This window comes from Neopsephotus bourkii, unplaced genomic scaffold (assembly GCF_033783945.1).
Source record: "Neopsephotus bourkii isolate Nb327-2 ecotype Australia unplaced genomic scaffold, CSIRO-AGI_Nbou_v1 NB_638, whole genome shotgun sequence".
Classification (NCBI taxonomy): domain Eukaryota; kingdom Metazoa; phylum Chordata; class Aves; order Psittaciformes; family Psittacidae; genus Neopsephotus; species Neopsephotus bourkii.
Window position 1 is genome coordinate 535137 of NW_026901137.1, and position 17243 is coordinate 552379.

Here is a 17243-nt window from a genome sequence, read left to right on the forward strand (position 1 = left end):
ATGAGGAAATTCTTTTCTGTTAGGGTGGTGAGGCACTGGAATAGGTTGCCCAGGGAGGCTGTGAATGCTCCATCCCTGGTGGTGCTCAAGACCAGGTTGGACGAGGCCTTGGGTGGCATGGTTTAGAGCTAGGTGTCCCTGCCCATGGCAGGGGGGTTGGAACTTGATGATCTTAAGGTTCTTTCCAACCCTAACTATTCTATGATTCTATGATTCTAACATTTTGAGTAATCTGGAGAAAAGATGATATTGCCTGTGTTTAACAGCCACCCAGGAAAGCCTCTGCACACTGGAGAATTCCTCCTGAAGGAAAGCCAAAGGAATATCTCAGCCAAAAGATTCTGCAGCACAAAGGAATCAACTAATAGAGTGTTGCCTGGGTATCTTTCACAAATATGCAAGAATTTGTGGAACTATAAACTGTAAAACCCCATTTATCTAAAACAAGCAATAGCTGTCTTTTTAATTTAAGTCTTTTAAAAAAACTGAACTTTCCTTTTTTTCTTAAATAGAATGACAGTATCTGGTTTTGGTGTATAAGTCATTGAAAAAGTCTTAATATTCATATAAATTACACAAAATAAGTGAAGGAATTGTAGTTCCTCTGTTCTTGAGCTTCAAATTAACTTTTGACTCATTGCTTGGGAAAGATCCTAGGCTGGCAACAGCAGAGTCAGAAGCTTATGGTCTGTTCTTAGAAGAGGTATCACAGAGCTGCAGCGCAGACTGTCCCTGGTAAGGATTGTGTGGCCATTTGACAGTTCATTTCTCACAGCCATTCAGTCTGCGAATATAGGCTAGCTTTGTGTTTGGAAATAGAAACTGTCCACTAAGACTCATGTTGAGACCTTCAGTTCACTGCACATTCTCTTTGCCTGGTGACATCAGTCACTGCTTAATGAGGTTAGTAACTGTATCCAATGATTTATCATTTAAATTTGCTTTAAACTGTGTTTTTAAGTAACGAAGTTACTTCTATTGTGCCCAGTTTAGGCTTGTAATATAATAATAATAATAAAATAAAGGAAAGAAGTAAGTAACATAGAAAAATAACTTTTCCACATTTTAAACTGGGGGAGTTGACAAAGTGATTTTTAGTTGCTTTTCTTTTTTTTTAAAGAATAGGTATAAACCTCAGGAGACTTGGCATGCCATATCTTATTTGTGATATACTCATTTGATGTCTCACACAAAATGAATATTTCTTATAATAACTCAGCTACTAAAAAGGAAAACAGTATATGAATAAAGTGTATAGTAATTTACTAGTCAGTTTGCTGTTTGTTGAAATTAGCCCTTCAAAATGAAGGGGCTTTGTGACAGGGGTAAATGTAATTTATTTATCTGCCTAGCTTGTTCCTTTAAACACTGCAGTCTTCACTTCTGTACCAAGAGAATATGATACATTTTTCTACCCACTAGAAGAAGCTGTCAAATGAAGGAAATTTTCATTCTTTTCTGAGAAAATGGTACATTCTCAAGCCAGTGACTACTGCTCTCCAAGACAACAAGCAGCAAAATAAAAATCTTTTTTTACATAAAACAGACCATTTCTAATCTAACATGAAAATTAGCACTTTGATGTATCTTACACTTTTGACTCCTTAAATTGTACCACTTTTAGAAAAAATGTGTAATGAAGTGACTAAGCGGAGGCTGTTATTTTGTGTGTGTGTGTGTGTGTGTGTGTGTGTGTAGGAGGAAATTCATGTAGTTTTGGGATGCCTGTCCTTAGACTGGCTTCATCAGGCTTGACATCTACTATCAGCTTCACTCCATTTCTTGATGAAGAGATTTATTCAGGAACGAGAACAGTTTCTGGAAAACTTTAGGTTATTGAAACAAAATTTTGCTGACAACCTCTCTCCCTCAACTATTTTTTACCGCAATAAATCAGCAAACAAACACGTAGGCACTGAGTGCATATTATCTGTAAACAATACTACAGTTTAAAAAAAAATCAGAAATAATGAAGAACAGAGACTTCACCTGACAAATGCTGCACCTTAGTTAGCTCAGCAATGATGCTATGAGACAATCAGAACCTCAGAGCACCCTACCAGCCCATGAGGAATATTTTCTTTGAGTCAGCGACCTGCAGAATCAGAGCATCCTAACCTTAATCATCCTGCATCCAGATTGCCTGCGAGTATACAACTAATGCACTTCAAAGACCTGTGCAAATATGGGATTAAGTAAATAGTAAATGGAAGGCAATCATTCTCAAACTGTTCAAGTAACCTGCTCTGGAAAGCGCATCCAACTCAAACAGGAATTTGTCTCTTGATGATGAGGGGCAATGTGGTTCTTTAGACAATCAGTCCTCTACAAGTCTTTTGACCTATAGCTTCTATGCACACAAGCCGTACCTGTTAATCTCATCTAATTTAAGATCTCCACAAAACAACTGCTAAGTTAGTCACCTCATGCTCCCTTTATAATTAATAGAGGAAAACAGCCATATCCAAAAGGTGGTTTATTTAAACTATTTCAACCTTCTATTAATTAACTTTTGCAACTGCCTCATTCTAGTGTAATTAATAAACCAAGGCATATTTTTGATAGCCAGTATGAAGAGAGCACGGGGTCTTTGTTTTCCTCTGAGAGTCATTACGATAATTTATGCCTCACCTGTCAAGTGAAACCTTAAATTGACATTTCTGCATTATGAACTTTTTTAAATATCCTTGACAAATTGTTTCACCAATGATCTGTGTCCCTGAATGTCTTCTAGTTCTTCATGAGAAAGTGCTGACCTGAATTACTTATGTCCAAAACAGAGAGTTTACTGATTTGGCTTCTGTGAATCTCAGTCTTAATTGCCAGCTTTCCTCATAGCTTTTCATGGGAACATGGGGGCCAGATGTAATTCTAACATTCAGTGTTACAGTGATCTGTTTCTGCAGCCTTTTCTGCATGAGAGCTATGAAAACCAACTGAACCTTTATAATCAGTAGACACATTGCCCTCTCAATTATCTGCACTCATCTTCAGACCTTATTACATACCCTTCAACAGATGTTCATACAGTGAAAAATGCATAACAGCCGAGCTGCCAAAAAGGGTTAATAGAAAGTATTTTAAATACACACACTAGTGATTTTCAAATTAAGTTAATGTAGAGAGAAGACATGAATATGGAATATATGGTCTGTATCTCTACAAAACTGTTTCTAACAAATACAAAAAATGTGGTTTTGGTTGGGTTTTTTTTTTTTTTTAATTTAGGAAAGCTGAATGGTATGAAAAATCGAATATTGTTGTAAAGACACAAGCAGACATCACTCCTTCCCTTTACTTCCATTCATGTCCTCACTGCCATATGACTTCACTTGATGTTGCTTCGCTGTAACAGCTGTCCCTTTCTGTTTGCGGGGTTTTACCTTCTATGCCACATGTCTGATAAAGCGTGTTTGAGGGAATGATGGCCATTAATTAAGGATTAAATTCTTCCTCAGTGACACGTGAGTGTCAGAGTGGGGGTATTATTCTTGTGTGCAAAGTATTATCTCAGTCTTCACACCAGTAAACCAAAGAGAAAGGGTAAGTAAACCTCTAAGAAAAGAGTATGAGAGCAAGAGGTGGGTTACACTTCTTGCCCTCTGCCATTGCTATATCATACTCAACACAGGCTGTAATTATATTCAATGTGTTTTTTTAATTGATTAATAATCACATATGCACTGCACTTCAGCATGTTGCTGTAAGATCTGTATTTGAAGAGCTCACAGCTGAAAGAACAATAAATATATAGTGTTATTTTCCCTACAGCAGTGAGGGCTTGATATAGGAAAATTTCAAATACTTTTCCCCTCTCTCTGGATAAGTAACCCATGAGCTGGCATAATGCAGAAGTGTAGTGTTGTGTGCAGGAATTAATAATCCTTATGGAGAGTATGAGGCAGCTCTGACGTGTGTGCACTGTTACATCTACCATGTCATCCTCTTAGCAGTTTCACTGACATCACTGCTGAAGTGAAGATTAGAGATGCAGTCTTCTGCCCACAGCCTAATTCTCTTCTTTACTCCACTATAATGTTCACAGCTTTTTCTGAATTGCTTCTTTGCCTATTTTTTTTTTCCACCAGAATTGAAGAGAATGTGCCACAAAATGGGCAGTCTGGCTGCTCAGAGGTACATTTTGCTAAACCACAGAATATCCTACCTTTGGAAAAGGAGGAATTACTTGTGACTCAGCCTTAGTAAGGCAAAGCAGCAAACACTGCCTTTAACTGAGTGCCCTCATTGTGACTATATTCCTACTGAGATGTGTCTACCTTGTTGGGTTTTCAACCAGTGCACCTAAAGAGCTTTCTGATCAGGAACAACTCAATGTTAAGTTTTTATTTTTGCAGCATTCCAAAGGTATTGCCAATGCTTCCATTAACTTCAATACCCAAGTCTTCACTTCACTTTTTCAAATATAATTATGATGACATGTTAAAAAACAGAAGAAAAATTACTGGCAGTATAAAACTGCTTATGCTGCTACTCTACATGATCCAAAAGGAACATGGCATTCTCAGTGAAAAGAAACAGTGAGTTTCTGGAGCATTAAATACTGCTATATTATCATTAATTGATCACTGCCATCATTGCTTTGGATCAAAATAATCATGATGCCAGTTCTTTAAAAACAATATAATTGCAAATTATCAGTTAATCTTCATAGAGAAAATCTTGGCAATTCGCCACATCTACCACCATTGCCTGAGACAGGGACATTGCATACCTCGATTAGAAGAGCTGAGAGTTCAGATGATGGCATATGCTAAAGAAACAAGAACCCTTAAGAAAGAGGCCAGCTAGTAAGTACACATCTATTTTTCATTCAGAGCTATTCTCTTGCCATCAAAATTTTGGCCTGGTTCCTCATTTTTTAAACACCTCATTCATATGCTAAAATTTGCAGTAAATGTTTTTTTTTGTGTGCAAAATTATGCCAGACTATGTAAGAGACATCAAAGGCATCTGTACCTCAGAGACAGTTTTCATTAATTAAGAAAGCAAATAAACGGAATGCATGTGCACGTAATATGTAGTGATACAGCCTGAATTTTAAATTCTTTGGGACTGCTCTTATAACTGATATTCATAATGTGACAGTTTCTAGATCCATAATCAAGTAGTAACCTCCATTATGGTAAATATGTGATGAGATCTACGGAATTCAAATTATAATGGTGATGTTAGGATGAAGTTCAACCTTGCCCTATAGTTGTGCTGGCCTAGGACTCCCTAGTGAGGTGTGCTGATGGTCGGAACCACTGGCCTGGCTAGCTTCCTAGCAAGGAAGCAGATCAACAGTTTCCAGGAGTTAGTGGGAACTGCGGACAGTTTGGGAGATATCCCCATGTAGGTTGTGCTGCGCATATGCCAGTTAAGGTACACTATTTGTATATGTAAGACATGTTCAGCAATTCCCTGAGAAGAGAACCTGTCAGTCTCAGGCAACTCCCCAGGCAGCTCCTGCTGCTGAAATGACCAAACTGCACATCGTTTAAATCACCAGTAGAAACTGTTCTTGCATATGCAGAAATGATCACATAAGGCAGGCTTCTGTGCATAGCTAAGACAGAGGATGTTTTGTACCTACCATAAGATAATCAGAGACAACTGATGATGCATATGCTGTTGTGGTCCCCTAGGACCAAAGCCCAGATGATAAGACTCCAGCAACACAACAGCTCAGGGAGTCTTGTCTGATACAAGATGCTACTGAAAGGATGGTTGCAACAGAGACTCCCATTGTCACCCAGCCAGTGACTGGCTGTTCTCTCAGTGATATGATTCCCCATGTGAGTTTTATTGAGGATGGCTGAGTTTTTTAACATACACTCTTCCTGTGCCTATGCAGCAATTATAAGGCAAACAATTAAAATTACTCAATACTTCATTTTGGTACTCTTGATAAGAAAGAGAAGGAGAGGAAAAAAGCAGAGGAAGGGAAGAAACAAAGAAACAAAGGAACAGAAAGAAACCAGCCAGCCTAACAACCAACCATGGCATCTAGATGAATGTCCAATAATCTTGTAGTGAGGTTGCTATGGTGGCATGAGTATAAATTGTTTCATCTACCAATATTTTAAGTAACTTTCACTGCATAATAGATTTCTAAGTATGCCTCTGGTTAATACACAAAGATACTTGCTATTAGTTTGCAGATAATGTTAAACCAAAAGTCAATTTTTTAAAAAGTGAAATAAAACATGTTTGGTTCTGGAAAGGTCATTTGGAAAGCTGAAGGCTAATTAGAAAGCACTGCACAGTTAAAGAGTATTTCTGGTACTTTAATCCTTCAGACACCTGAGAGAAGGAGGAAGAACAGAGGTACAAAATCAAGAGTGAAAAGTACAGTTTCTTCTGGTTCAGATACTCCTTGGTACCCTATGCCAGCTTTGGCTCTTTTCTGCGCAATCTGCATTTAAGCCTTTTCATATTTGTAGAAAAATCTGTATGTGCATCATACAGATGTATGACTGCAGGTATGCAAGGGTGCTCTGGACTAAAACCCAAAAGTATGATTGCAGCTTGTAGACCAATAGCCAAGCTTGTTTACTCCAATTAGAATTTAGGTAGAACATAACATAGCTACAGCAGTGAGCAATCTCATTGTGGGTTATGGAACCTTAGCAGGATCCTGAGTAAATACTTGATCCTATGTGATGGCATGTTGTGCAGGGAATTTGTAAATGGGAAGTCAATATCTACACCTTGGTTTTCCAGACATTGCTTACAAGGCATTTACCCTGATGCACACTATGTTGCCATGGTTACCAGCAAAGAGCTGGTGGAGAATTTGGAACAGGCATTCCACATTGCACAAAGGTAAATAACTTTACATAGAAGAGCAGTCCTTCAGTAAAATAAATCATGAGCTATACACAGTTGTGTGGTTGTTTTTCCACTTGAACTTGAGTAAAAGAGCAGCTTGGATCACAGCATTACTCACTGTCCTGCAGGGCAAGGACCTACACTGGGATGCCAAGAAGCCACTCTGAACTGCAAGGGCCCTGAAGCAGTGGAGGCTGACACAACAGTGGACCCAGTGGCTGCTCTTAGGCTGTGATGGATGGGCGGAGGGGTCTCTCTGTATCTTGGAATCATCAGTGGGTGTTAGGCTGACTAGCAAGAAAATACCTCCTAATATACAGAGAACATTTGTTTAACACCCTAAATATGAGGCAGATACTGGAGATGGAAGATTTTACTGCCAGAAACCCTGTGAAATCAGTATTTAGCAATTCAAGTAAGTTTGTGCCACTTTCTCCTTAATGCTCTAGGGAATAACAGAGCTGGCAGTTGGTAACTACTTCTAGGCAGGAACAGTTTGAAACAAACCCTTAGAATTTTTTAAGTGAGTTAAAAGAAAGCCTGACAGCTTCAGGACAAAGCATGCACCTCTGAAAGAAAACAAACAGCATATTAAAAAACCTCTGAGTTCCTTACCAGTATTAGATGTGAGAAAGAGTTAAACCCCAAAAGCTCAGGCAGACAGACCTTACCTGTGCTAGACCTTGGAAGTGGCAGCCTTTTCTAGTGTGATATGTGAAAACATCACACTGTGTCCCTGCTCAGAGTCCAGGAGGTGAATGAATATAACCTTTGCCATTTTCATCTATTTGCAAGAAGACTCAGACTTACACGAACACTTGTGTTAGCATTAGGGATGAGAGAATAAATCTGAAGTCCTGTGATAAATGTCTCCATGTGAAGATAGCACAGAAAAAAGGGATCTGATTGCTCTTCTACCCCCTCCTCAGTAGAGAAGTTCCAGTACAGAAAGAATAAAATTCTCGATTCTGTGCATGTTGAACACCTACACAAGCCTGTTTTACAGAAACTTCTCATACAGAGAATATCATGTTATGTAAAAAGCAACAGCAACACAGACTGCTCGTATGTATAACACAACAGATTTTCCCTCTGTTTTTCATGTCTATATAGCTTATGTATTTTGAACAGATGTTGTGACCTTTTTTCTGCATTGCTGCTTTCTGTTATAACCAACCAGCAAGATCTGAAATGACGACTGAATTTCCTGCTGATATTACACAGGAACTATTTTTAATACTGGAAATCTTTTGCATGATTCATGCTAATCAAATCAATTATTATGTCTCGTAAAGGGTTCTTGTTTTTTACCTGAAACTGTGTGATCCTTTGGGTCTCTCAGCAGTTTGAGCCTTGCATGAGGGAAAATGTACTGCAGGGGTTTCCCATTTATCTGAGGAACACAAATGTGCATGTCATAAAAAGATAAACCAACATCAATTGTATCAATATTTTTAGAATGTTGAAACAGAAACAAGTGAACACACTTATTTCACCCAGGGAAATATTACAACTTCGCAATTCAAACAGTCCCCCAGGTTTCAAGGTGCTTGTCAGACTGCAAAATCCTTCTGCAGGCTAATGAATGTTAGCTTAATTTTAAATGTAGCTTCAGTTCTGATTTTTACTTCCTAATAACTAGAAGGTTGACGCTGTTTTCTGTAAATCAACATTAGTCCTTTGCTCAAGCAATGTTCAAGAGAATAATGAAATTAAACATAACTTCTGTAATCATTATAAAATCCTATTCATATAAACCTAAACAAAAAGGTGGTTGAATGTGTACACAGCCACAATTCACTGCTTTAGTTTCAGCAAGCCCACATATTCCAATGTACCTCCTGTTATCAAATTTCAAAAGCTTTTTGAAAGACCCAACCTAAAACTGTCAGGATTACATTTTACATGAAAATTTACAACGTTTACTTGGGCTGATACTGGAAAGTGCGAAAGCTGAAAGCAATGCAACTCCACAACATGCACTGAAGAGCCGCGTTTCCAGCTGGGATGATCCCAACTGACCTGTGACAATGGCACAAGAAGGACCATGTCGGGGAGCCAGATTCAAGGAGCCAGTGGGACAATATTAATCAGCATGGCAATGTAGCTGTCTGAGTGTATCAGCATTCTGTGCCAAGAGTTTATTACTATTATTTATATTTAAGTAGCACTTAAAGAGATTAAGCTCCTCCTGAACTAAGCACTTCAAACCCAGCTTTTGCCCTAGAGTGTTTATGATGTTAGTGGATAGCACACAGAAGTGATGGGAGGGGTAGAAAGTCAAGTGACTCTTTAGCTTAATCCTACAGTGAACAGGAGAGTTTAAACATCTATTGTGGTAATTCATCTTCTTATCAATGGATGACATTGTCTCTAGAAGGCTGAAATCCTCCCATAACAGACTGAGAGCAGTATTGACTGTAATTAATCTTAGACATTAAAGAGATCATGGATTTGATAGTGGATGTGTACTCCAGAATAAATCAGAACACAAGACATGACAGACTTCAGGATTTATCACTGAATTTTGCCAGAACATTTGGTCTAATATTGCCAGAAGCATATGAAGTGCCATGAGACTTCCATGCTTATTAATGCATAGAGACACTGTCATGTTTCTAATGACATTGTCAGAAACCCAGCGAGTGTAATTTAACAGCAAAAATAATGTATTTGCCACATGTAGCTTACACACAATTGTAAAATATCTGGAAGAATGCATCTAATTTTATTTTTAATTAAATAAAAATAAATACAAAATAATGTAACTGAAGAGAAGCACATGAACACATTTGAACAGATCCTTAGCTCAGATCTATTTTGGCGGGAGCAGTTCAATTTAACTGAAGAACACTGCAGGTCACAAACTTCACATTGTTTTTAACTGCTGTATCTTATCTATCTTTAGCAAGATTTGGTTTCAGCATAAATAATAATCCAAGAATTTTCAATGTTATATTGTGCATGATTGCTGACAAATATTTCAGAAAATATAGACAGTCTCCTACTTTAGTCTATTACTTCCTCATTACTTTCACTTCCATCATTTTATGGTAAATTTTGGTGATTAGGATAGGTATGAATAAAAGTATTAAAGTTTATTAGCATCCAGGGTAGTATTTTATTTTTTATTGTCAGTGGGAATCAGTATTTAAACTGAACATTTCATTAGGTGTTTACCTTCAGAACGTTATGTGTCTAAAAGTGGCAGAATAAATGGAAAAAAACATGGCTGCTGTAAACAGATACTGAAAAGAAGAATAGTTACATTTTTTTTCTGGATAATTTAGTAGTATATTTGAAAACCTTTAGAACACAAAATATTTTGTGTTTCCAGTTGTACACATCTAACTTTCACTAAAGCTGAATTCTCTTCTCCTGGATATATGCCAGGAGGCCCTTCTATCTGACTATTCAGCTGGCTACTCAGTAGGCCCTTGGCAGTTTCATCCCAGTGAGTTAAATGAGTATAAAGTTTTTCCTCCAGGAATTTAAGCTCTGGTTATGTTTCTCATGTTATGAGTTAGATCAAAGCCCCTCCAAGAGTTGGAATGAATGGCAAATAAATGTGCTGAGGTTTTCTAACATTATTACAGAAAAACAGTTTAAACTTGCACTTTAGTTTCCCTTCATTGTCTTTACATATTTTGTCTGAAAAGGAAACTCTATAGAAGACTCATATAATGAAACTTTATTAGGTAAGGAGGACAATTAGGAAGAATAAATTTCTTTAGTCCTGTATTTAAGAGATAAAATGCATAAAGTGCATTTTAGTATTCTGGGCAAAGTTCACAGTACCAGCTATAATATATTAAATGGTCTCTGGATCAGGTCATCAAAGCCGCAGTAATTTCTGGTTTTAAATGGTGTTGCACCTCCTCTTCCACCAGCATATTATACAGGGCCTCATAAGGTAAATCTCAGCAGCTGCTCCTGGTTGTAGTCCTTTAGGAAATACAGTCTTCAAGGGAAAATTTACCTGAGTTAGGTATCCAGGAACAAGATGTCAAGATGATGTGTTACACATTACTTATTTAATTTCTGAGTATCATAGGTACTTGTATGAGAGTACAAGACCTGTGGAAGTGGGCATCAAGAATTCCATCACTAAATTAATCCTGCCCCTTTGAATCACTCCATCATGTCCTCTGTGCAAAGCACGAATGTCAAGTTCTATAGGAATCCTAAAGGTAGACAGTTATCTTTCCTGATAGATTCCCTGATGATTCAGACATTTTGCAAAAGAAGCATTAAAGAAAAGCTTAACAAATACAATGTTCCTGCTCATTAATCAGTTGCAGAGTGGCCTTTGCTTCTGCAATTCAATCAGTACAGAACTCTTGACTTTTGATTTAGAAGTCATTCTGGCATGCAGTGAGAACAACATTTCTGAGTGACCAAATATGAGAAACGGCCTGCTAAATTCTGTCTTGAATTACAGTGAGGGAGCGTCTAATCTTATTAGATTAGGTATTTTATCATTTACAGTAAATTTGGAAATGTCCCATTTCTCATCATATTTCTACAGAATCTGAAAATGCCTTCTCCCTCCAAGCTCAAAGAGAGAAACCAGTATACTACAAACAGGAATGAAATTTCCTTGGTAGCTGGAAAGCAGTCAAAACTAAGCAGGATGGATTTAAAGAATGTGGAACATTGCAGGTAGAATTCTGGCTCTCTATCATAAACCATGTTTTCTCACTTTAACCCCACTGCTCACCTCATGACCCATTTTTTCATAATCTTTAATACTGAAGTGCCCCTAGAAAGGCACAGATTAAATTTCAAGGGAATGGTATGGACCCATGAACCAAGATGAGCATTTATTTTTTGAAGGCCTTTAGAAATGGGGATTAACATTCAAAAGGTTGTATCTTTAGAGTTATTGCCTTCTTTTTGTTATTTGGAAACTGTTGCCAAAGTGAACTGTTGACAATACACTGGTATTATGATGAGTCTGGGTTTTTATTATTTATTAAAATGTCCCACTTATGATCACTGGCAGTTCTATATTTAAAAACCCTCACAGTGAAGCTACTTCTCTCCTGTTAATACACTCTCATTGTCTGTCTCCTTGTAATGATATCTTACTCCCCTGACACCTCCTCCTACTGTTCCTTCCAACCTGTTAGTCAGTTTAGTTCAAGATGTAAAATGATTTTCACAGAAAATAATAACAAAAAAAGCTTTCCTGATTGGAGGTTTAAAGAAGTTGCTAGTCAACTGGCAGTGACTAAGCAAAGTGTTGAGGTCAACAGGAAATCAGTGATAAACCTGCAATAGATTATGTATTGATTAGGTTTAAACCATGTTTATCCTCCTTAGGCAAGCAGTTCAGTATCACTATATTGGGAAACAGCTATTAAGATACTAAACTGCGCTGCAATTTAATGTGATTTAAGAATACTGTGTAGCTCCAGAGAAGTTGCTATAGAAACAAATTTAATATGGATAGTAGAGTATGTGCACATAATCCACTAGGTTATATAACACCTGGAAATTCAGGCTTGTCACTCCATTGCATACTTGCTCCAAAAGTACAGGGCTGTGCTTTATTTATTACCTTTAGTTGCACAAGCTCTCTGGGATAAGCAGTTCTGATTTCATGTAGTAAGAAAATTGATATTTCACACATGTAAAACAAAACCTTCTGGAATGCAAATATCTTAGTGGTTAGTAAAATACATTTTTTACAAAGGATAAAATACAAATGGCAAATTTACAGTCAATAAATGTGTTTCCATGTTTGGAAACATGGACTGATACCTTAGAAGCAGATTAGTACAACTGATGCAAATACTTCCTTTTGTAGCTGGTTTATGCTTAGTATGGGATATTAAAGGAGTAGCAATGGCTTAATTGTTATGCTAACTAGGAAATCATCCTTCAAACTGATTTCAGGAAAGCCTCTTGACAGAGAAAGTTCTGGGATAAGGTGGACCTGTTCAGATGGTCTGGATGTAGAATCCAGACATTACATTATACTTGGACACCACAGCTCTCTGCAGAACTGAGTTGTGGATACAGGCAGGAGTCACGGGACAGTGAATTCAGTAACTTTTATGTTACAGAAGAGGCAGTAAAGCCTTTAGGAAGAGTTGACCTCAGCACACTCATTGGCCTGAAAATAACTTTTCTTGAGAGCTTTAACATGAATGGTAAAAAATAGAGATGTTAATTCTGATTTACTTGCTTTTATTGCCAAGTTTTTTACTTTCAGAATTTAGTGTGGAGCTAATGAAACTCTCTGAAACAGCCCTGACCCTTTTTCTCTTGTCTTAAAGTAATTCAGTTTCTGGATCTATCTGGTAATAGTTGGGTTTATTTTTTTTAAGTTATCTCAAAATATATGTTTACTGAAGATATTTAATATACACAAGCTCTGAGTAACATTTTGACAAAGCAGATGATGCAGAGTTGGCGAGACCTGGTATTTCTCCCTTCTGCAGACACGCTGATACTATTTTATACCAGTGGGTGAATGACAGTAGCTAACCAGGATGGAAACAGATGAGGATGGAACTGTTGTAAAGCTTCTCCTTCCACAACAATTTTCTTCTGCAGAGACTTTACACAGTACCATACAGAATCAGTTACTGTTTCCCAGGAGAAAAGCTCTGAAGTTGTGAAAATTAAATAAGTTTTATCAAGCACCTCCATATCACAGAGCTCATGATAACAGTAACCATTTTGGGAAAAAAAGCAAACAAACAAAAAAAAACCCCAAAAACATTTTCAAGGGAAATTTTTAATTTTACCTCATGACACTGTAGTGGCCAAATACAATAATGTATGGTCAGAATAATGTAAGTTTCTTATGAGGATTTAAGTGCTCAGATAGACAGCTTTTGTCTATTGACAGTGACATTAAAAGCTGCGAAGACTCTAAAATATCCTTTATCCTGCAATAAAATTGTCTTATAGAGTGAATTATTTGAATAGATACTTGCAAAATTCGTAAAACTCTCTTTCTCAACATGAAATAGACTCAGTGCAGCCTAGGCTGTGCAAATCTGAATATGCTAAACTGGAGATAGGAAAAGAGGGGAAGATAAAAACAAAGGACATCTTGCATTGCAAGATATCTGAGTGTTTACTTCACAAAAATCCACATCCTTGCTTCATAAAACCTATATTCTATTGCCAAATGTCATTAAAAATCCTCACCAGCAAAAAAGTTTTGAAGGTTGCATAACAACATGATAGTCCTGTTTCTATGTTATCTGAGGAATTAACACAAGCAATATAAGCTATTAAGTACCACAAAACGGTTATGTAATACCTTCTCTTGCATCCATTGCATTTCATGGAAAATAGAGTGTAAAATGATAATTGCAACAATCAAGTGAAGACCTTAAAGATCTGAAATATATAAGCTTCATTAATAAAAAGAAGAAATGTCATGGTGTGCTAAAGTGACCTAGACTTCAAAGTCAGCAATCTTGAAAAGAGTAATATGGTATTTTTTAGTTATTACTGTAATAAATGAAACATTCTAATTATTAGATTGATAAAGTCCTGCTGATTTATTCAGTAATAGATCACAGAACACTGGGATTATAATGATTATCTAAAAGTGGGAATGAGTGTCAGCAAGATATAGCAACCCTCTTCCTTAAACTACTAAAAGAAATGTTTGAATTTGGATGGGATAAAGCTGGTAAGGTAAAATGGGACTGTTACTTTTTTTTTTTTTAATAGGAATATTGAATGTATAGATAGTTCTGGTTAGCAGATTTACTGCTTTCAGCTATGTTTAAAAAATCAAAGGACAACCTGCAAATTAATACTGAATTGTAGACAAATTGTAGACTCTAATTTTATGATCAAGTAGTGATGACAAACACAGGTTCAACAGCACTTCAGTTGAATGCAGCTGGAATTTGATTAAACCTGTAGTCCCTACACTTGTACAGCATGATTAAATTGTCAAACTTTCATAAAAGCAAAGGCATGGCTTACTTGACAGCTTATTTGATCTTGGTGTTGACTTGGTGGTCGAGAGTGGGACAACTTCTCTGGCAGCCTTCTGTCAAGGGGATGTCCATTCTCCAAACGAGACTCCCTGGGCTTGTCAAACCAATCTGTTTCTTCACGACGGAGATGATAGGCTTTGAAAACCAAGGACAGGTCAAATGTTCTGATCCAGTGGTTGGCATAGGCAATAATGTGCATTGTGCATAGCAAACATGCATAGTGGTCACCAATCGGCCATGCAGCTAAAGCAAAGTTACAGGCGAGACTTGAGACATTGAACTCAGGCATAATTTAGGTGTAAGTGATACAGCAAAGAGAGAAGGTTCTGTTTCTGTCAAAACTATGGTATTTAATACCAGAAGAAACCCACTGCTCAGTGCTATAGCCTTTTCCTTCCTTCTGGCAGCTGATTAACACACTGCAGATTTCACACATCTCTAAAATGTTTGATGAAAGAAATGAGTCAAATTAGTTACTTTGCAGTAGGCTAAGGGGAAAAAAAATCAAACCAACCCCCCAAAAAAACAACAAAACCCCAAAACCAACCCTCAAACCCAATCTCCATCAATTTCCAAACTTCTGAACTGAACATTGTTCGAAATATTTTGGAAATAATCTAGAGCTACTTATAAGAAAACAGAGACTCCTTTATAAAATCAGTATCCCAAAACAAAGAAGACATGAAGAAATCTATACTCTTTATAATTCAAAGCAGAAATATTGCAAGTGTTCTTATTTTGAATTCCATCCCCTGATATTGCAGTATGAACCTTTATGTGTGGAAAGTTAGCCAGAATGTTCTTTCTGCAATGATTCTGTAAAACTAATGTGCTTATACTTGGAACAGATTTAAACCTGTATAAAACCTACTGTGTTAGACACACTTTTGTGTGTAATATCATTTCACTGAAATCTGTTTTGCAAATACACATACTTATGACCAATACTGATTGGGTGAATTGACAGGTTTCACTCCATTTGGATCAGAATCAGCTACTATGTGTTTAATATTTCCACTATACAATATACAGATTTTTATCTATGTTGGCCATCAGTGACAATCAAAACAATGTGCATTTAATTAGACTGTGATGAAAGTTTTAATTTTATGCTTTAATAAGCAGGATAAATTTGGAATTCAGAGAAAGAAAATATTTGTTTCATCAAAACCACCAAAAATTGCAAACCTTAAATAAGGTCAGTTGTTGCTATAGTAACATGAGTGAACACAATTGTTTCATGACACAGAAGAGAATTTAAAATGAAAACCGGTGCTGTGCATAAACTTCTGTTTTTAGTTGTTAAAGTAAACATAATCTAGATGGTCTAACAAATAATTAGGAAATGTTTAACAGGAGAAAAATAAAAATTTCTGGGTTTTCACTACTATTTTATTAGGTTTCCCCCCCAAAAAGGATCAATATATATGCATAGTTTAAAAAAAAAAAATATTTTGCATATGGTTAAAACAACATTCTGTATTACATTAGGCCTTTGGACAGTTCTCAGTCTTGGTTCAGATGTTATACAGTCTCTTCCTTCTTAACTGTGCATAAATTCAATGTAATACAAAATGGTTTGAAAATATTACTTAGATCAGCATACATGAATTAAATAGAAACTTATTAAAAGTTGATGCTTGTCTGGCAAGTTATTAATTGCTCTCAATAAACCATTATGATTTAATACACAAATCCTTTATGCTTTGTACACTTATGCCAATTGACTATGGGTACAAATTGGAGCACAAGAGGTTCCACTTAAACCTGAGAAGAAACTTCTTCTCAGTGAGGGTGACGGAACACTGGAACAGGCTGCCCAGGGAGGTTGTGGAATCTCCTTCTTTGGAGACATTCAAGACCCGCCTGGACACGTTCCTGTGTAACCTTATCTAGGTGTTCCTGCTCCGGCAGGGGGATTGGATTAGATGATCTTTTGAGGTCCCTTCCAATCTCTAACCTACTGTGATACTGTGATACTGTGACTAGTGCCTGTGAGTAGCAGGCAGGTTCATAACTCATCCTGACATACCTTCTTAGTGAGGCTTACATGAAGAACTTAATGCATTTTCCTGATCCCAAATACTAATGCTGACTATCAAAATCTGTGTCATTAGCCGAGTTGTCACTTCCTTCTGGTTCAGTTAAAATAACTTTTGCTGAATTTCTTCTTTTGAAAAGCTAGCACACATAGAATCCCACGTTGCACTTCAGACCAGCCTTTATCAAACTTCTTTATCAAAGTCTGATGAATGTGCGTATTTTACATGAAATTGGGGGGGGTGTATTTTATTATTTTGTAATATATAAACACACACCACACTCACATATGCATGCACACAGAATTGGTTTTGGCTTGATTCACTAGGATTTGTTTCAGCTAGAAACTTGAGAACAGCCAAGATGAATCACTGACAGTCCTGCAGGATACAT

General features: G+C 36.9%; 1 protein-coding gene across 9 annotated transcripts in view; it reads right to left on the reverse strand.

Annotated features, from left to right (window-relative positions):
• Positions 1 to 17243, reverse strand: part of PCLO (piccolo presynaptic cytomatrix protein) — a 362414-nt gene that overhangs the window by 132504 nt on the left and 212667 nt on the right. For all 9 annotated transcript variants that reach the window (XM_061352212.1, XM_061352216.1, XM_061352213.1 and 6 more), the window contains exons 8-9: positions 14797 to 14945; positions 8146 to 8227 (exon numbers count right to left, since the gene is read on the reverse strand). In XM_061352212.1, the coding sequence (XP_061208196.1) occupies positions 8146 to 8227; positions 14797 to 14945 (231 nt within the window). The remainder of the gene's footprint in view (positions 1 to 8145; positions 8228 to 14796; positions 14946 to 17243) is intronic.